The sequence below is a fragment of the Apis florea genome, unplaced genomic scaffold (genome assembly GCF_048593485.1).
Source record: "Apis florea isolate Af1SG1 unplaced genomic scaffold, ASM4859348v1 contig_2274_pilon, whole genome shotgun sequence".
Classification (NCBI taxonomy): Eukaryota; Metazoa; Arthropoda; class Insecta; order Hymenoptera; family Apidae; genus Apis; species Apis florea.
The window spans coordinates 40,581-64,382 of record NW_028256550.1 but is presented as its reverse complement, the minus strand read 5'-3'; the positions used below and the strand labels follow the sequence as shown (position 1 = coordinate 64,382).

General features: G+C 18.8%; 2 protein-coding genes across 3 annotated transcripts; one reads left to right on the top strand and one right to left on the bottom strand.

Moving 5' to 3' along the window:
- The first annotated feature begins 3,232 nt into the window (after positions 1-3,232).
- Positions 3,233-23,205, top strand: AcCoAS (acetyl coenzyme A synthase). The gene is made up of 11 exons (XM_003695248.3): positions 3,233-3,611; positions 5,578-5,793; positions 15,676-15,871; positions 16,509-16,740; positions 16,988-17,159; positions 17,733-17,925; positions 18,030-18,185; positions 18,307-18,474; positions 18,556-18,745; positions 20,941-21,186; positions 21,387-23,205. The coding sequence occupies exons 1-11, from the start codon at positions 3,523-3,525 to the stop codon at positions 21,581-21,583; spliced, it is 2,055 nt and encodes a 684-aa protein (XP_003695296.2). The 5' UTR covers positions 3,233-3,522; the 3' UTR covers positions 21,584-23,205.
- Positions 18,279-20,970, bottom strand: LOC100872014 (enolase). 2 transcript variants are annotated; one of them, XR_015290659.1, is made up of 5 exons: positions 20,115-20,746; positions 19,906-20,030; positions 19,524-19,772; positions 18,581-19,345; positions 18,279-18,508 (listed from the first exon to the last, which is right to left on the bottom strand). XR_015290659.1 is itself a non-coding variant. In XM_031917546.2 (4 exons), exons 1-4 carry the CDS (start codon positions 20,507-20,509, stop codon positions 18,801-18,803), a joined length of 1,314 nt encoding a protein of 437 aa, XP_031773406.2. In that variant the 5' UTR covers positions 20,510-20,970; the 3' UTR covers positions 18,279-18,800. The 2 variants fall into 2 exon arrangements, 1 of the variants encoding a protein (XP_031773406.2); XM_031917546.2 differs by having other exon boundaries at positions 18,279-19,345; positions 20,115-20,970.
- Positions 23,206-23,802: the final 597 nt, after the last annotated feature.

The window sequence follows — 23,802 nt, the reverse complement described above, 5'->3', positions numbered from 1 at the left end:
AATCTTTAGATAAATAAATTATTATTTTTAATATAATAACAATTTTAAATTATAATTATATTATAATATTATAAATCAATATTAATTATAAATCAATTTAGTTAATAAATTATATTTGTTTATTTTATTTGTTCATTTTATTATTAACTTTAAAAATAAGATGATGATAATAGAAATAGATAAGATATAAAAAACTTTAAAAACTTATCATATTATCGCATGTGTTCAATTTTATCTTGAAAACTTATAGAAAATGTTTATTTTATAATAAGAAATTTCATTATAATAAAAATAAGAAATATTAAATATAAATATATTATATTATATTATACAATAAAGTGTAAAATGTAATTAATATTAATAATTTTTTATCATATCTTCTAGTTATTGTTAAAAGAATAATAAACAAAACAAAAATAAGTTTTATAATTTATACATATTAAACAACATCAAAAAAATTGATACATCAATTTTGTATATATACAGAATATCTCAAAAATGTAAAAACATCCGTTAATTGGAGATTCCTAAGATAAATAACATTTTTTTTTTTGCAAAAACTTTCATCAGTTTTATTAATGAGTAAAATATATTTCATATAATAAATATTTTTTTTATCAATAAAAAATTATATTCAATTATATCGCGAACAATGAATATAATATTCAATAAACTAAGTAACTATAATATTCAACATAGTTTACACATCCTATGATTGGTTAAGATTTTTTGTTAATAATTCATTATCAAAATATAACAGAAATTTTTTCAAAAAAAAATTGTGCATGAAATTGAGAATTTTCAATTAACAAATATTCTCATATATTTGAAACATCCGAATATATACATTATCATTATCATTATATTATGTATTATGTATTATAATACATATTATGTATTATGTATTATAATACATATTATGTATTATGTATTATAATACATATTATGTATTATGTATTATAATACATATAAGACATTTATTAAATATCACTTTTTCTTGATTTATTTCTTTAATATTTATTAATAGAATATACAATCGCAAAAGCTTGTACCTTACATAAATTCAACTAATAATTGTTATCAAAATCAATAATAATTTGTATGTGATACATTATGAACACGTAGACCACGTTTATGTTATATAGAATATATAAAATAATTTTTTATTAATGAATCATTCTAAGCTTACAAAATCACGTTAAAGTTTTAATATATTGTATTTTTAAATATAATCTCGTAATGATATAAATAGAGCAAAATATTAAAATGCAAAAATTTTTTTAAAAATTTATTCTATTATCTTATTATCCTGTTTCCAATTGAAATTTTATGTAAAAAATATATAAAAAATTGAATTTCAGACACATACTTTTAATTATAATAATTATTATATATATTTTTATTATAATAATTAAATAACAATTATTATAATATAATTATAATAATTATAAACCATTCATAAATAAACAAATTTTTGTTTGATCTAATATCGTTTATTATATATTATACATGTGTAATAAAAGAATAAAAACTCTAATAATATTTTTTATAAATGTATGTAAACTGATATTATCAAAATTATTTCTTAATTATATTTATAATTTTGAAATGTTTGTTTAATTGATTGCTAAGAGCTTAGAGATTTAAATTTATTATTTAATAATTTTATATTTAATTTTATCTTAACAATATTAGAAAGATCACAATTGTAAATTACAAATTTTATTTTTGAATTTCTATTTTTTCATTTTAATCATTTAATAAATAATTTTTTTTTTGAAATATTGACTTTAACGTTAATTAAAATATTATAATATTATAATAAATATTATAATAAATTGCAAATAAAATATTTATTAACAATTAAATAATTAATAAATCGAATACTCATAAAATTGATAAAAACTTATAAAATTCATTAAAATTAAAAAATTTATCGATACTCGAATAATAAAGACAATCTTTTTTATACATTCTATATTGAACATGATTCTCATATGTTTTATTTATGTTTTCAAATACAATATCATTAAAAAAATCATTTATGTTAAATGTGTATAAAATAAAAAAAAATTAACATCGTTATATTTATAAATTTTTAAAATTTTTTAACTTTATAATTAAAAACGTTTTATTATAACTGTAAAACGTATATTAAAATTATATAAAATCAAGCAAAATAAATATTTTATTGCCATTATTTTTAATATTAGAAAAAATATAACATATTTGAAATTATAATTACATGATCAATATAATATGATTGCATTCAAGTCAAAATAATTTTGATTATATAGTAAATCAATTTTAATCTTAGTAATAATTTATCATATTAAATCATTAGTTTTTTAATCATCTTTTAACATCACCTCTTTATTTTTTTAATCTTATGATACTTTGCACATAAATATGAGATTAGAGTCATATTTATTTTGACAAAATAATTTTTTTTGAAAATTCAAGTGAAAATTTATTTAAAAAATATTACTATTTCTATTCTTATTTTATTTTATCATACTATTATTTAATGTAATAACAATTTAATTAAAATAAGTATATTTAATAAGGTTAGGTTTAGTTTCCTATGTCGGTAAGTTTGGAATAGATATTTAATTTGTGCACATATGGATTTCAATTAAATATTTTATTTTAAAATTATAAAATTTTATATTATATATTTTATATTATACATTTATTAATAATATTTCATACAAAAATATGTATTTATAATATTACATAATTAATTTATAATATATCGTAACTTTTAAAATACTATTTACATAATTCGTTATAAATATTCGGAATTTTTTATTTGTTAATAATGTAAAAAGAAAGTAAAAATATATTTATTGTTTAATTGATTTAATACAATTATTTAACTGAATTGATCATTTATTTAAGACTTGTAATTCTGATAAATTCTGTATTTTTTAAAAAACTTAACATTTATATTTGTTATTTTATTATTACATGTTATTTTTTAGAAACTAATATTTAATGATGTACTTATAGTAATATTAAAAAATAAAATTAACATTAATTTTTTCATGTTTTTTTCATTAAATACTTTTTTATTCTTTAAATAAAAAGAATTTTATATAAAATTTGTTTCACGTATTGTATAAATATTGTACTATTGTTTTCATATTTAAGAATACGTCCCTGGCAATACTTTTTTCGATACTAACGACGCCATCATTGGACGACAGAATGTATTGTTAAATCGCTATCCAGTCACAGTTTATCAGCCGAGCTGTAACGTAAAAGAGAACGGAGGTGCACGTTTTCGAGCAAACACTGTGTCTACTCCATTCACCCCAAATCTTATTGTGACATCCGTCCATTATTTTTTCTAATAAATTCATTTCAAATAAAGAATTTAAAACGAGTTAAAGTTAAGTGTTAAAGTGTGATTATCACATTTAGAGCATATACATTATCGATTGACCACACGAGTCTCTTTTAAGGGATTGTGAAATTGTAAAAGGTCAAAGCAAAACTTGAAATATTGAAATCAAGAAAATGGCGGATAAATTATACTACCCCAATCCAGAACTAGTGAAAAAAGCACATTGTAATAGCTTCGAACAATATAAAAGGATGCATGAGAAGTAAGTAGTTTATCAGAAATAGGGTAGATTCTGTAAAGCTTAGTCGGTATAGGAGGGATAACACATCTACTATCGATGTAACTTCTGACATCTCATGAATAACATTTTTCATCCCCTTTCTGTCAACTTCATTATATACTTTTACTTTTCATTTATATCAAATCAATTTTAAAATTCTAATGATGTTTTTTCTATAAAATTTCTAGTTTAAAACTTAAAATTAACGCGAATTAATAACATTGACCAAAAATCAAAAGTTTATTATGTATCTTATAAATTAAAATTTTATTTTCAAAATCATTTGCTAAAATTTTTAATTAAAAATTATTGATAATTTATTGAAGGAAAATTGATCTCAATATTGATCTTGATTCGTAATAATTTTTTTTAAGACTTATATAATTAAATGAGGCTATGTTAGAATTAGTAAAGAGAAAAAAAATAAATATTGATAAAAATGTGTTTTAATTATACAAAATATATTTATATAATATATCAAATTATTATATTATATATTATATAATATATCAAATATATTTATTGTATTCTTTTTATATAGGTTACAGAATTTAAGAAAAATTAATTAAGAATAATAGATTTAAATAATTTAATAAATAATTTAATAGATTTAATAGACTCAAGTCATCTTTTTAAACAATTAAACTACTTATTTTAAAATTACTTTTTAAAAAATTATAAAAATACTAACAAGATATATGATATATATATATATATATATGCTTTGAATTATTATTGTTTAAATATAAATATATTATTCTATTAATTTTTTTTAATTTATAAAGAATATATAAATCATTTAATATCTTATAATTTTTAATAATAAATAATTGATAAGTTATAATTTATAAAATTTTCTTTAATTATTCTTTATTCTTTAATTCAAAAATTTATTAAAAACAATATGTATTAAAAAAAGTTATTATATTATCGATTTTATTAGATTGCGTATGTGTCTTAAATAAAAATTCGAAATAATGATATGACTGATTTTTTTCAAATTTTAATTATTTTAATAGTATAATATATCATGAAAATAGAACAAATAGAATAATATTGATTTCTATAACAACTTGCTATAAAACAATTTCTATTCGTCTTCTAAGATGAAAGTTCTTTAAATGAAAAAACTTCTAGTTTATGAAATAAAAAAATGTTTAACTTTTGTGTTCATAGGAAAAATGTCTCCAAACTGTGTTTAATTATATTCCAATAAAATAAAATTATTATGCTGCTTCATTTAATTATTGATAATAACTGAATCTTTAATTTATATGATATTATTCTTATCTTTAATATTAGACTTTTTTATGATTCTTTCATATATTTCATCTGAAATGAATAGATCTTTTATAATGTATTAATATATTTCTTCATATTTATATTTATATCTTTTAAAAACATTTAATTATAATTATTATATGCAGAATTTTACTTTTCTTTTTTAATAAATAATTTATTAAATTCAATTACAATTAAATGAATCATATAAATGATATTTAATTCAATATAATCATCAAAAAAATTAAAATAGTATTAAAGATAATAATTAAAACAAATAACTGTATAAAATTTAATATTACATTAATAAAATTATCAATATCACTTAATATTCTAATATAATTTTTAAATTTATTTAAATTTTTTTTTTCTTTTTTCTGAGTTATTTCTACTTATTTTAATCTTATATTTAATTTAAATTATTTTAATTTAATTTTAAGTATTAAAAAGATTTAAAAGATAATATAAAAAAATGTTAGAAATTTATGTATATATTATTTCTATTATTAAAATATTAAAAATAATAATACAGAATTATATTGTAATTTTGTTATTCAAAATATTAAATTAATTAACATAATTAAACATATTTTTATATATACAAGAATATTTCTTTAATCATATTAAAAAAAATTCTTCTGAAATTACATAGTTTTTTGTTTTTTAGATCTGTAAAAAATCCAACAGAATTCTGGAATGAAATTGCAAAACAGTTTTATTGGGAAACACCGGCATTAGAAGACAAATTCTTCTCGTATAACTTTGATCTAAACAAGGGAGATATTTTCATAAAATGGATGGAAGGTGCTTCGACGAATATAAGCTATAATCTTTTGGATAAAAATGTGAAAAGTGGAAACGGCGAAAAAATTGCATTCTATTGGTAAGTTATCGCATTTTTTTTCTTATTTATATATCATTTGATGCCCATTTAATTATTATTTAATTAAATTATTAATTAATTATTATTTAATATACTCTATTAATCGGAAAATCTAATGAAAAAAAATCCATAACAGTAAAAAAATTATAAAAATAGTTGTTATAAAAATAATTAATAAATATATTTCTTTTTCTTTGTGTTAAAAATTATTATTAAATTTTTTCCATTATTTGATTGAATTTTATTTTATATGATAAAATTCTAATATAATAAAATTTCGAAATAATCAATAATAATCTATAATTCAGTTAAGATAATCAATATATCTAAGAATAATAAATATAATAGCATAAAATATAAATAAATAATAAATAATATAATAATATAATTTTTATGTATATATAAACAATATATAAACAATATATTACATACATATTATATTTATTTTTATATATTTATATAAAAAAATTTAATTTTATTCTAAAATTTTTTTCAAAATTTCAAAGAAAATTTTTATTTAAAAAATAATGTATATTATTTATGTATATATATTATTATAATGTAAATAAGAATGAATATTATTATTATGTTAGCAAAAACTATTAAAAATTTTTTAAATATTATTACTAATTATATAAAGAAAACTCAATATAATCAAATTAATTATGTTCTTTATACAGTATGAAAAATATTTAAAAGATTCACGACTAATATTATAAATTCTACAAAAATTTTAATATATAAATGATTTTCTGCAATTAAGATAAATAAAAATAGAATGTTGAGAAGTTTATTTTTAATATATATATATATATATATATATATATATATATATATATATAAGAGAGAGAGAGAGAGAGAGAGAGAGAGAAATAAAAGCATATATATATATGCTTTGTAATATTCATTATTATTTTTGATTATTAATTGAATTAATATATAATTAAATTAATTGAAATATAATATATAAAAATTTTTTTCTTTTTTTTATTGTAAATAATCATTCACAATTGATTTATCATGAAAAAATATTTTTTTTGTGTTTATAATCATTAAATTAATTAAACAATTTTTCTATCAAAATGTAAAAATTCCACAATTAAAATATTTAATATATTTTATTTATTTTATTATCTAATATAAAATAAACATCTATGATGAAATTATAAAAATCTGTTTAACTCTATTATTATTACTTCTAATTAAAAAAATTAAAATCTGTTAGAATTAGCTAATATCTATATATATTATTGAAAGATCATGAAGCATGTATATTTTTACGTTCATTAGGAATTGTCATTTGATTCGTGATACAACTCTTCATGAACTAAATCGTTTAAATATCATTATTTAATATCATTATTTCCGTTTGGACAGTACTATTTTCAGTGATTCATTGCTATGCAAAATATACCGCCGTTTATAGACGCAAGTCATTCAAGTTGCATTAATGATACAATCTTTTTTTGCTTCATTAGTAGTATTATACATCATATTTGAATATGATTTAAAAAATGCCTATGAAATTATTAAATGAAACAATAAATTTTTACAGCATTCTTTTTTTTATTTCGTTTTGGTTATTTAACTATTTCAGAATAAAATCTTTCTTTTATCAGAAAAATATGATAAAATTATAAAAGTCATAATTTTTATAATATGAATATAATATAGTAATATAGTAATTTCAACTTAATTTTTATAATATATAATATAATTCTATTAATTCAAATTTTATATAATATAATTAATTTTTGTTTATTAATAATAAAAAAAATTGTTTGTTATTATATTTATTTATTTCTCTGATAATTTCTTGCTCCAATTAATCTTTTTGATTGTTGAATTATAGATATACAGAAAGTCCAAAAATATGGGAATCTGTTATTTGAAGATTTCAAGTAATATTTTTTTTTGCAAAAACTTCTGTTGCTACGGCTTTATTAACAAATTATTAAAACATATCGATCGAATACAAACAAATCCAAGCAACATATCTTTAAAAAAATATGTTGAATATTATAGTTTAATCATTTATTTAATTATAGTTTATTATATAATTCGATATAATTTTTTTTTCATAAAAAAATATTTGTTATATTTAATATATTTTCTTTCAAATATGTTATATGGACTTGTTCGTGCTCGATCGACAACATATAGCTAATGCTATTATTGCAGTTCGATTAAGCTACTATTCGATGGTCCATGATTGACCAGTAAAATTTTAGATATTGATATTAAAAATAATAGAAAGATATAATATTATATAAACAAAAAATTTTTATTTTATATTTTTTATTTATTTTTGCATATAGAATATTTTATTAATAATCCATTCGTTTTTAATCAGAACTAATTAGAATTTGATTTTTTCTTGATTTAAAAAAAAAAGAAAATTGAAATCAATTTAAAAAATTATTCTTTTTTTTTAAGTTAACATTGCATCTAAAATCTTTTCCTATTCGTTTCTATTACTGATTATATTGTAAAAAAATATTATTCTAGATATCTTAATTTTTCTTTGTTTTGATCAAACTATTAAATATTTTACCTCTTTTTATTCTGATCAAACTATTTCATTATATTTTTATAATTTAAAATAAGAATATCATATAAGTAGTTCTTTGAATTTATTAAAGTATTCTAAAAAAAAATATGAAGTATATTCTAAAAAAATGATAATGAATCTGCTTATTATATAAATATAATTTCTTATATTAATATAAAAAAAATGATATTAAATAAAAATCATTTATTCGATAATATTATATTAATATTAATATAATTATTAATATTATATTGTGTTAATAGATATTGTTAATATATAATAATGCAATATATATAAATGATTTTTTTTAATAAAATAAAATAAATATTTCAGTAAACATATAATTTAAATGTTTATTTTTTTGAAAATAAATTTTTCGAAATATGAAATATTTATTTATTTTATATCATTAGTTTATAGTAAAAAAGGATAATTTGATGATTGTAACATTTATTACATTACATTTTGGAAAATGTTTTTAAGATTCATAAGACACATCTATTATTTAGTATAAAATTTCGTATAAAATTTAGTATAATATAAAATGTGAAAAATTAATTAAAATATTATTTTCTTTATATTATATTTTTATTATTACTTTTTAAGAAAGCTTTAAAATAAACATAAGGCATTCGTAATTTTCTTTTTATACATATAGAATATATTAATAAATATTTTCCGAAAAGTTAGAAATAGTATAAGAAATAACACACAATAATTATAAAAATATTATAAAAAATACATATACTCAATACTATATTTAATATTAAATATTTTTCAATACATGTATCATGAATCATTAATTTTCTAGTTCTTTTCTTGAAAAGAAGACAGAAACAAAAAATTGATTGTGAAATCTTATGCCTAGTTAACGAATGTGACTGACAATCATTATCTTTATTCAACTATTCTTCTATCATACGATGCCTTCTTATTCGTTCAAAATTTGGCATATATTTAGCGATCGTATTCTGATTGGCTTGGTGCACGTGGTATGATCATATTAATCCACATGATTAGATAATATGACTCTACATCTTTTAAAACTTGTCCAAGCTACTATTAAAATCAAAATTCGCGCGCATTATACGTGATTATATTTGAATATGATTATATAATATGAAAATATTAGACTTTTAAGGTTTACGTATAATAATTTTTATTATTATTATTATTATTATTATATAATATATATAATATAATATATAATATGTGTCGTATAATATTATAATATTATATGATAGAAAAAAAAATAATTTTATGATATAATATATATATTAATGTATAATAAACATAATAATATATAATGTTATTATAAGTAAATAGTATATAATGTTTTAAAAATATAGGAATATTCGTTAACTAAAGGTTTTTAACTAAAGTGATTTTAAGCAACATTTTTCTTTGTAAAAATATTCGTTTTGACTTTATTAAACGAGTTATTAACACATTAAAAACACTGTCAATCAAAGAATGCATAGCAAACAATAGTGTTGACTATGTATCATCGAAGAATGAATATTATATGAAAATATTTGAATATAACAAATATTTTTTTATCGATAAAAAATTATATCAAACTATATTATGAATAATGAATAAATTACAATATATCTATATATAATTAAATAATCAATATATAAATTCAATATATCTATTTATATTTTTCTATGTATATCTATTCATAGAAAAGATATTTCATAGATTTTTCGGATACGAAAATAAAATATAAAATAATTCTTAAACAATTGAAATTATAATAATCGATATATATTTTGGATATCAGTCTTCATAATGTAATTATATAAACATTTAATAAAATAACATTTGACAGTCGCATATGTTACGAATCTAAAGATGAAAATATTTTATATAATAGCAACAATTCTTTTTTCAAATATATCTAAATTAAGATATTTTAATAGGATATTTCTTTAAGAAAAAAAAAGGTTTCAAAATGTTAATTTTTATGACATATTTAAAAATTATCAAAATCGGCGATGAGTATTTTTCTTGACAAGATCTTACATTTTTTATTACTTCTTTTATGAATTATATATTATATATTATCTGGAATTTTAATTTTTTTTTATCTGTAAAACATATTGATAAAGATTTTATTCCTATATTTTAAATATTTTTGATTGTTTATTTTCTAAATCATATTATCTTTAAGTAGTTTATATATTAAATAATTTTTATGTAATATTTTATTACGTATATAATATGGATAAAAATAAAAAAAATATGAAAATATAATCCATAAAAAATTGATTTTCATAAAGAAAAATGAAAATGTAATTATAATATCATATATAATATAATATAATATATTATATAATATATATATATATATAAAATTATACATATACTAATCTATATATATATATTATAATCTAATATATTATATAGATGTATATATATATATACATTATACATGTGCTAATCTATATAGATATGTATAGATTATATATCTATATATATATATAGATATTATATATGTATATAGTATATGTGTATAATATATATAGATATGTATAGATTATAATCTAATATATTATAGATATTATAGATGTGTATATATATGTATATAGTATATGTATATGTATATGTATATATATGTATAATAATATAATATTATTATTTATATAAAAGATGTTAATAGCTTTAGTCGATTTTAGAAGCTGAACTAAATACAAAAGTTGATATATAAAAATATTAATTTAGTTTATTTATTAAGCTTAATTAAAGAGCTTAATTAAAGAGCTTAAGCTTAATTAAACAAAAAGAGACACAAATAGAAAAGAATAGATCTATCTTCATTATTTTCTATATCACCTAATGAAACTTGAAACAATTTAAAATACATAGATTAGTTAATGAATTAGCTGACAATTTTTTATGCCGACAGTTTTGTAAATATATCAATAATTAAGAAATATGTGTAGGAAACTTATATAGGAAAATATATTCAAATATATTCTTTCTAATTTGAAATTTTATAAAAAGTATTCTAATTTGAATTTCAATAAATAAATCAAATTATGATTCCACGATTGATCTATGATAAATATGTAACATGTTGAATTATAGTGTAATAAGCAAATGCAATAACTTTTATTTAGAGATAAGCTTTCGTTTAATAACAGTTATATGATAACAGTATATTGGATGTTTGCACAATATTATGTATATTCTATTAGATTAAAATTCCGAAATAGTTAATCATATATCTAAAAGTATATGAATTACTATGGTACTGTCGCATGCTTAGCCGGTTTAGAGATTTTTACTTTAATATCATCGCATTTTTTAATTCAATTTTAAATTGTTTTTCGTTAAATAAATTTTAACGGAATATATATGCATAAGAACTTTTTTCATATTTTTGGTTTCTAAAATTGATTTTTCAAAGATTCTATATTTTTATAAACACTATATTTTTATAAACACTATATAATATATAATAATGTAATATAATATAATATACATTATATCAGATATTTTATATTGGATTACTATATCAGATTTAGGTAGATTAACTCGCTAACCACATGCGACTTTTTTTCATTTCTTACTCCTAAGAAGATAAAATGTGGTTAAAGATCTACATTATCGTATATGTATATTCATATATAGTCATGCTAAGTATAGTAAAAAAATATAGAGTAGCTAATGCTGAGAAAACTAGTATATTGATAATGGAACCGAAATTTAGAAATTTCTCAGACATATATAGATAATATATATATATTACGTAATGTATATATATATATATATATATATATATATATACTATTTATATATATTATAATAGTATAATAGAATATTATATATATATTATTATATTATACTATTTATCTTTTTTTATAAAAATCAATATTTTATATAAGATATTAAAAAACATATCAGATATCTTTGAAAAAGATTGTGAAAAAGATCGATTGTAGAATATACATAAAGGTTATGAAATTAATTGAAGTTTATTTATTAAATTAATTTAATATTATATTAAATATTATTATATATTATATTAAATATTATTATATATTATATTAAATATTATTATATATTATATTAAATATTATTATATATTAAATAAGTAAAAAATTTACAAAATTTGAAAAATAAGGAATTACAAATTATGAAACATTTCAAATTATGCAATACATTAAATTATGTAGAATTAATTTCAATAAAATATAATATTATAATAATAAAATAAATTAAATTAACTAAAATTTCAAAAATTAATTTGAAATTTTCAAATTTATTATTATTATTGAACTAAATTTGAGAATAATTAACTTGAATTATTAATTAATTATTAATTAATAATTAACTTTCGTTAACATTGTTTTTTCTACCATCAAATATTAATTATATATGATTAATTTTTTTAATAATTTTATATTTGCATTACATATAAATAATTGATATTTGCGATAATCGATGATCGGTCGATTAATAGTCTAAAATTTTGTTTATAAACTTTATAAATTGTTTTTGAAATATATTAAAAACAGAATATAACTTTTTCATAATTAATTTTATTTGAATTTGATGTAAAATTTATAAATCATAGAGATTATAAAACAACAATAAATAAAGAAAGACAAGTTAAAAATTTGTATAATAAAAAAATGTACAAAATATATAAAATCAACACAGATTTTTTCAAGAAAATAATTAATAATTCATAATATTATTTTAAGAGAAATCATTAAATATAAAGAATATTCAATGAAATATTATATCAGAATTGTTATTTTTATTTTATAATTTAAATTAATAGTAAAATATCTCAATAATTTTTGTGATCCATTATAATTACATCATTTTGTAATAATATGTTATTGCATGTAGATTTAGACTTAATATTTTGTAATTATTTAATATGAATTATCAAAATATTATTCAATGATGCATAATCTAGATATAATTTTACGTAATTTTATGCATTGATGCATCTGAAAAATACATTGCATCTTTTTTTTAAAAAAGAAAAAATAATTTAGATTATAATAGCATATTCATTGTTTGAATATTTATTATAGAATAATCCATGATATCTGATATATTCAAATAATTTAGCAAAGTAATTTAAACTTTTAATTGAAATGATTTTTGAATCAATAAAGTAAAAGTATGTTAGTACTTTTTTGTACAAATTAAAAATTTAATCTCTATCAAAAATTCGTTAAAAAAAAAGTTTATCAATAAAATATATATAATTACATAAAACTGCATAATATATATATATATATATATATATATATATATTATATCTCATTTAATTTTGATTTACAATATTTTATGATTTACAACATATATACATATATATTGTTCCGTTCCATAGAATATCTTATATATTTAAAATATAGATTATTTGCTGTACTTTTTGCGTGAATTCAATATATTCAGATATTGAGAATAAATATTGAGAACAGATAATTGTCTAAAAATATTGGAAACACTATTATGTTATGTTATTACTTTTTATAATACTTATTTTAATGGAAAAACTTTGTTATAATGAATTTGAACTGGACAAAAGTTTTTATATAAAAAAAAATTGGAGTTTTTAAATGAAATAAACCAGATTAGCATTTACTACATTAGCATTTATTGCATTTTTTAAAATTCATCATAATATTATATTATAAGATATAAAAGAACTACGAGCTATGCATTCCTATAGTCTTACAATGTAATTTTATTGTGAATATTAAAATATAAATATCAATATAATGGTCATTTCTTTGATACTCATGTAATCTCAATTTTTGTATAGATATTTCTTTTATAAGATTTTTTAAGATTTTTATATAATGTGTATCAATATTTTCAGAAGCCAATTTTAAGTTAAGTAAAAAATCTATTTTGTTTTTTCATTTATTTCATAAAACTTTAGAATTTAATGAACAATTTTGTTCGTTTTGAGAAAATGTTTTAAATTGTAGTTTTAATAAAAAATGAATTCTTCATTCAGATCTATTTTTATTAGAAAACTCAAAACTTTTATTCATTATATTATTATATTTATTGATAATAATTTCATTGAACTGAACCTAAAATTTTATTTATATTTCAAAATATGAACTTAAAATTACCATATTTTATTGTTAACATTAAATATAATTGGATCATATTTCTCATTGATGAATATTTAACAGGATAAAAATATATAAATTTTTTTACAGACAAATTTTCTTACATTATTAGGTTTCTTACAAAATAGCAATTTATTAACTTGATTTTAATATTATGATTGTCCTGCATATTATCAAAAAAATTACGAAAAGTAATACAAACACAATTTGTTAAACGATCATTTCCATGGCCATTATATTTATCAGATTTTATATCGTTATTTTTTTGTAGGAAACTTTAAGAAATAAAATATATTTTAATCCATTAAAGACAAAAAAAATGTTAATATGAAAAAATTCAAGCAATATATGATACAACTAATTAAAAATGTTATTTCTTCATTAAGAAATAGATTACTTCATTGTTTGAGAAACAATAGTTTGAATAGATAATGTTTATGTACTTTAGCTTCTAGATAAATAGTACGTATTAAAAAATTATTTCGTTAATCTTGTCAACTGTTAAATTTATATGAAAATAATTCTTATTCAATACATTCTTATTCACAATTTGATATTCATTGATTTATGATACAAAAAATTTCATTTCATTTAAAAAAATCAAAATTTGAAATCTGAATATCTCTAAAAAAAATATGTATTTTATGAAATATCAAAACTATTTTATATTTTACAATTTTGTAAAATAAGAAATTAATAAAATAATAAAATGTGTTGTTTAATAGTTTTATTCGAAGTAATTATGTTATCTGCGACCTTGTACAATCATCAATATATTCATCTTCTTGATTATATCACTGATTATTATTATTATATATTATTACATATTGATATATATATATATAACGAATTAATAAAGAAAAATCTTCAATCTACAAATTCAAAAAATTTCAAAACTTTGAAGATATATAGATATATATAATACATATCTATATATCTTCAAAGTTTTGAAATTTTTTGAATTACTATTATATATATACATATATAGTATATTGCGCTTTTTTTTTTTTTTTTTTTGCTATATAAATTCATTCTAAAATGGTAACATTGATGTTATAATTTATAAAATATAGAAGATTGAGAAAAATAAAAGTTATTTTTTTTAATAACTATTGCTTGATAAAAAATTTATTAATTGTTTATGTAATTAGAAAAAAATTATAAAACAAATATAAATAAGAAAATTATTAAATAATAAATATGTATAATTTTTTTCAGGGAAGGAAATGATCCAGATGATTATTCACGATTAACGTACAGAAAATTATTGGAAGAAGTATGCAGATGCGCAAATGTTTTGAAGTCGAAAGGAGTGACAAAAGGAGACCGTGTCGCAATTTACATGCCTATGATTTTAGAATTACCTATTGTCATGCTCGCATGTACCCGAATTGGGGCTGTTCACAGTGTCGTGGTATATAATTTTTTTATTAAATAATTATCGATGCCAATAAAAATAAAAATAGTAAAATAATACAATTTATTTTTTAATTTTATTAAAAAAATTATAAATATATAAAATATATTTATAAGTAAACATATATTTTATTTATATTTAAGTAATATTTCTTCATATAAGTTTATATTATTTTATTAAAAATAAATTAAATTGAAGTCAATCTTATGAAAGTTTTTAATACAAAGACAGACTATACAAGTCATATAAATATATGTAATAAATATACATATAAATAAAAGTTTTAAATGATTTTTATTTTATATTATTATATTATATTAAATATATACGATACATTGCTATCGTTTTTATTATAATAACATTATAACAAAATTTGTTTTGATGTTTCTCTATAAATTATTAGTGTTGGTATGACACAAAATAAAAAATATACAATATATATATATTATATATATATATAATCTTATATAATTTTAATCAAAATCGATATTTTTTAAATTTCGATTTTTTAAATTAAAGTATTGGCATGACACAAAATAAAAAATATACAATATATATATATATATAATCTTATATAATTTTAATCAAAATCGATATTTTTTAAATTTTCAATGTTGTACATATATTTAATTAGTTTGGTGGATACTCGGCGGATTCACTGGCAGAACGTATATTGGATTCGAAATCAAAAATTTTGATTACGATTGATGGAGTATGGAGAGGCGAGAAACTTTTATTGCTAAAAACTATTTGTAGTGAGGCTTTGAATAAGACTAAAAAGAATGGTCACGAAGTTGAATGTTGTATAGTAGTCTCACATCTAAAAAGATTGACTAATCCACAAAATGTTAAATCAGATATATTAGGTATGAAAAAAAATTTTTTGTTATATAATGATCATTAATAATGATTAACGTGGATCATCAAAAATCAAGATAGATATAATTAAAGAAATAATTAATATAAATAAAAAATATTACAGTTAAAATATTATTCTTCTATTAAACATTTTTTCAAGATTTAGAAATCATAATTTTTGCAGATGATTAAAATAGAAAAAAGAAAAAGAAAGAAGAAACAATAGAAAGTAATTTTTTTAAATTTATGCTAAAGGGAAAACAAACGGAGTGAACAGTAAAAGTGATGGATATAACTACGACATCCCTCAAGTTGCATGGGACGATGATCGTGATGTTTGGTGGCACGACGAAATGGAAGAGGCTGAGAATAAATGTTACCCTGTTTGGATGAATGCGGAAGATCCACTTTTTATTCTATATACAAGGTAAATTTCTCAACAAAATAGTGAGTAATTATTTATATACTTTATATTAATATTTAATTAATTATTTTTCAAGCATTTTTGACGATGTGATAAAAAACAAAATTTTACAAAAAAATGGGCTAATCAATTATTTTAACTTTTTTAAATGGCATCATATATTTTTAATATTATACTACTTAATATAAATTCAATGATTTATTATTATATTGAGATGATGTTACAAATTTAGATTTGATCAATGTAATTACAATATTAATTATTATTTATATAATTTATTATTTCTCATTAAATCAAATCACATAATTAAACATAATTAAATAGGCTTTCGTATAAATAAATTTTTAAAAAAATATTTTTAATGTTATAAGTAATTTATAAGTAAACATATACTGATCAGAAACTGAAAGTTTTGTTTCAAACATTTTTTTATTATACTATCGAAAATCCTTGAAAAATGTTTGTTAAACATAAAAGATATGTCTCAAATATATATATTATTATATATATATATTACTATATATAAAGTATAATATACCTCGTATATATATAATTTTATATTGTTTTCCTTTATAGTGGTTCCACAGGAAAACCAAAAGGTGTCCTTCATACTACTGCTGGGTATTTAATTTATGCAGCTACAACGTTTAAATATGTGTTTGACTATCACCCCGGCGATATATATTGGTGCACAGCTGATATTGGTTGGATCACTGGTCATACTTATGTTGTATATGGTCCATTAGCAAATGGAGCTACTTCCATTATTGTATGTTTAATGATTTTTATTTTCCTTTCATTTTATAATTGGAAATGAATATAATTATTCATACTGCAATAATAAGTTTGTTTTAATAAATTTATGATTTCTAGTTTGAAGGAACACCATTTTATCCAAAAAATGATCGGTTCTGGACAATTATCGAAAAGTACAAAGTTACACAATTTTATACTGCGCCGACTGCAATTAGATCACTAATGAAATTTGGAGATGATTTGGTAAAAAAACATGATTTATCCTTTTTAAAGGTAAATTTGAATTAAAAAAAAAAAAAAAAAGGAAGAAAAATAGGCATTTATAAGAATATATATTATATAGAATGTAATCTTTATACTAGTATCGAAATTTTAAAATAATTTATTCTTTTAGGTTTTGGGTTCGGTTGGAGAGCCAATAAATACTGAAGCTTGGCTATGGTTTTACAATCTCATTGGTAATGGTAGATGCAGTATATCAGACACGTTTTGGCAAACAGAAACCGGAGGCCATGTAATCACCCCTCTTCCTGGTGCTACGCCAATGAAACCAGGTTCTGCAGTAAGTTTGTATCTTGTATTTCTTGTCATCAAACCTTGATAAATTATATAATTAATCCATTTAATATTATTCTTGTGCTAGACATTCCCATTCTTTGGCGTTTTACCAGAAATTCTGGATGAAGATGGTCAATTAATCGAAGGTGAAGGTGAGGGATATCTTGTCTTTCGTCAACCTTGGCCAGGAATGATGCGGTCTCTTTATGGAAATCATCAACGTTTTCAAAATACATATTTTGATAGATTTTATGGATATTATTGCACAGGAGATGGTGAGTTTTAACTTTAAATTCAGATGAATAAAAATTAGTGGAATGGAATAAAAAATTATTTAGCTAAAGGATTTCTGAAATTGAGACCCGCATATTTCGCATCTTTTCCAAGTTCCTCTTCAATCCTTAATATTTGATTATATTTGGCAGTTCTTTCGCTTCTACAAGGTGCTCCAGCTTTAAATTGCCCAGCAGATAATCCTACAGCTAAATCAGCTACAAAATTGTCTTCTGTTTCTCCTTCACAAGCTGTCACGATATATCCCCAATTACTAATCCTGGCTATTTTTGCACAATTGATTGTCTCAGTCACGGTTCCAATTTGTGATAATCTCAATATGAGAGAATTGGCCATTTGTCTTTCAATGGCTTCTTCAATTCTGTCGATATTCATTGCGGTTAAATCGTCAGCAACAATTTGCATATCTTGATCAGCTAAAGTAAGCCAACCTTCCCAATCTTCTTGATCAAATGGATCTTCAATTGAGACTACAGATGGAAATTCTGTAAAATATTCTAAGTAATGATCTTTTAATGCTTCTGCTTCCATATATTCGTCAGGATCAGATTCTTCTGTTTTAAATGCTAAATCGTATCCTCCTAATAAAAAAAAATATATTATTAGATATTTAATTCTTAAAATAATTTTTTTTTATTTTAGTTTTTAAATATATAAAAAATTCTATTAAATGTTATTAAATTATTACCTAATATATATATATATATAAAATATAAAATATTATAATATGTATTTTATAAATTTTAATTTTTACTAAACCTTCTTTATAAAAAGCACTGGCTGCCATATCCAACGCAATTTTAATTCTTCCGTCGTAACCTGCATCCTTAATAGATTCATCTAACAATAATAAAGCCTCTCTATCTTCCTCAATTTCTAGAGGTGTAAATGCACCTTCATCGCTGACTGGAAGAGGTAATTGAATTTCTTGAGCAGTCGCAATCTTTTGTTCGAGTACTCTGTACACTTCCATACCCATTTTCATAGCATCGGCGAAACTTTCAGCTCCTAATATATTTATAAAATGGAATATATATGTAATTTTTATACTAGTATCGAAATTTTAAAATAATTTATTCTTTAATACTAAAGTGTGGCTATGGTTTTATAAATATATTTGATTTTAAAAAAATAAAAATACCTATAGGTATAATCATAAATTCTTGACATGGTAATGTATTGTTAGCATGTCTACCTCCACTAATCATGTTAAAACTAGGAACGGGTATATAAAGATCTCCATTTTCAGCCAATTCTGCAATATATCTATATAATTCGAAAAATTAGGATATGAATATATTTTAAAGTTGATTATGCAATTTAGTTTTTTACGAGATTCTTAAAGATTACCTATAAACTGGAAGTCCTTTCTTCGCAGCACCAGCTTTACAACAAGCTATAGAAACACCAAGAATTGCATTCGCGCCTAATTTTGATTTATTCTCAGTACCATCTAAACGATTTAACAAGCTGTCTATTTCTGTTTGTTGACAAGCTTCCAATTTCGATTTCAAAAGTTGCGGTGCGATTATGTTATTGACTACATCAACGGCTCTGAATACTGAACGTCCATGATACATGGCTTCGTTTCCATCTCTTAATTCTTGTGCTTGATTAGGATTTGGTACTAGTATTGATGGCACCGAAGATCTTAATAATCCAACGTCTGTAATTACATCTACTTCTAAAGTTGGATCACCTCTAGAATTAAAAATTTGACGTGCTTTAACCTTTTGAATAGGCATTTTATATATTATTTCAAATTCGTTTATATATAATATTTATTTATAAGTCTGTTAAGATATTAATTTTTATGAAGGAATAATTTAGAAAGATATATTCTAATATAGTTGACGAAAGTACATGATTATTACTGAAAATTTTTTAATGAAAATATAAATTGAACTATAGTTGTGGCCATTTTAAATAGAAACAGTTGAAATTTAACATATGCATATTTCTCTTTTTCAATTTTTTAATGTGAATTTAAATAGTTTCATTTTCCTTTCTTATAGAATATAAAGAATTATTCTTTCTTTCTTTTTTTTTTTTTTTTTTTGTGAAATTCATATCTCACATATATATGAATTTTATATTAAATTTTATATTCTTATATTTTATTTTATATTCTTATATAGTTTTTGGCTACACATAAATATATTTTTTCTAATTTCAGGTGCTAGACGTGATGCAGATGGTTATTTCTGGATAACAGGCCGTATTGATGACATGTTAAATGTTTCTGGCCATCTTATGTCTACAGCGGAAGTAGAAAATATATTAACGGAACATTCTTCAGTAGCTGAAGCTGCAGCAGTTAGTAAGCCTCATTCTATAAAAGGACAATGCCTTTATTGTTTTATTACACCTAATGAAGGTGTTAAATTTGACAAAAAACTTCAAGATGAATTAAAAAATAAAGGTAATTATAAATACATAATAAAATATATAAATAAATAGATAATTTAAAACATCGTTATTATGAAATTTCGTAAATTTTTAATAAAATTTTTTTATATACAATATATAAATTATAAATATAATATATTATATATTTGTTGTAAAATTAGTAATTAAATTTATTAGTTCAAATTAAAATTAATAATTTGAATATATCAACAGTAAGAGAACAAATCGGCCCTTTCGCTCAACCGGATATAATTCAACTTGCTCCAGGACTGCCAAAAACTCGATCAGGAAAAATTATGAGACGTGTACTTAGAAAAATCGCAGCAGGAGATAGAAATGTTGGCGATATATCAACATTAGCTGATGAGAGCATTGTCAATATTCTTTTCGAGTTAAGGCCACAAATTTAAATCAAGTTCAAATCAATGTAGCAATTTTCAATGGAAACGTAGTAGTTTAGAAATGTATGATAATATCAATGATCGATAAATAATTGATATATAAAATTTTCAATTTATAATTCTTGCAAAAAGTAAATATGAGAAATGCATATTAAAATTTAGTGAAATGTATAATTTATCAAGAAAAAAAAGAAAAAACAATTTTTAATAACAAAAAATAATTTAAACAATTTCTAAGAATAAGATTTTTATTTTATATGTTAGGATCTTTTTTCTTTTATTAATAATTATTTATAATACTATTTATGAATTATTTCATAGTCAATTATTATACAATAATTATATAAATATTGTACAAATATTATTTTTAATCGAATTTCGTCGGTATATATATTGTTCATTTGAAAGATGATAAATTATCATTTATATTACTTAAAAATGAAAAATTTATATAAAAAATTCAATTTTTCAATACTATTTTTTTATTAGTTTAAAATACAACTGGATGTTAAAATAATATGTTATAATAACATATTATAATAATATTAAAAGTTTTATGTATTTATAAAAAAAAAGTTAATTATTAAGTTATAAAATATTTTAGAATATTTGTTAAAGAGAAATTATATTAAATCTATTTAAAATTTTTCCAAAAATCAATTATAATTGTATATTAATTGTTGCATACTAGTCGATTTTCTAGCAGCAATATTTTATAAATATAAATGCATATTAAAAATCGAAAAATGTGTAACAAATGTTCATTGTTAAAAACTTTATAATATGCTCTCTAATGCATAATTTTTTAAATGATTTATAATAATTTCTCTTCATTTTTACAAATATGAAAGTAACTTGAAAACTTGAAAATTTTACAAAAACATAAATTTTAATTATATATTATATTAGTATTCCAAATTATTTAAAAACATTATGATATAAAAATTCAATTTATTAAAAAAATTTTTTTTTAAATTATAACCACTAGTAAATCATTTTTAGGTCTCATAAACTTATTTTTTTAAATCTTAAATACCTTCATATATTCATACATGTTTTAATTACTTTTTATTTCAAGATTATTATTTTTACAAAAAAAATTAATCTACAATTAAACAAAAATTTACAAAAATTTATCTACAATTAAAAGTAAAAATGGAATTATGAAAGTATTACAATTTATTACATATTCAAAAAAGGACTGTAAAAAGATTCTATTAGAAATAAGATTTTTCAGTTCATCAATTCAATTCTCAATTTTCAAGTTTTAAGAATATATTTAAAAAAAAAATTATAAAAACATATAAAAATAAATTATTTAATTTAAAAAAATTTTTTTATGAGATGAAATAGAAAATTTAAGTATATGCATGATTATTAACGCACTTTGTAAAAAGGAAATTTGCATTTTCTGTAATTTTTTAGAAGGCTGGTTTTACAATTGTTACATTATATATAAAGTGAGTGTAATAGAGAAATTGCCTTTTAATGAAGGCATGTCACATACATATCATTCCTTGCGGAACAAAGTAACTATAGATATAATAATGATATATGTACTAAAAAAATATATATAAATTATACAAAATAATGCAAAATTTAAATGTAAATATATTCATGTTAAAAGATAAGTGAATCTTTTCTATTATTTATTTACCACTTTTTAATCTAGATTTCATTAAATTTGCAAATAAATACATATAAAATTGCCGGTAAATAACAAAAAAACAACTCAGTTATTATTATTTACGTGAAACTATTCTTATTAATTTATTCTTTTCATTTTTATATATATATTCAATTTTTTCTTTCAAATCATTTCATTCAATTAAAAAAATTTTAAATCTAAATCTATATTGCTAATATCAAAAAAAATGTACTTTATCTGCAAAACAAATTTTAAATATAAAATTGTAATTATACAATTTATAAAATTTTAAAAGCTTCAAATAAAGTATAAATAAATTTATTTCTTGTATTTTCTGTTTATTTTTTCGTTTATAATCATAATTCATGGAATTTAATTATTAAATGTGATAAACGATCAAATAATTCTTCAAATTATTTTTTTAAATTTCATCTTTTAAATATTATCAATTTTTCAGATTTAAAATCTTTCAAACGAAATAATAATTATAAAATTAATTTGATACTTTATTTATTTCCAATTTTATATTTAAAGTTTAATATATTAAAATATATTAATTATAAAATATATAAAATAATTA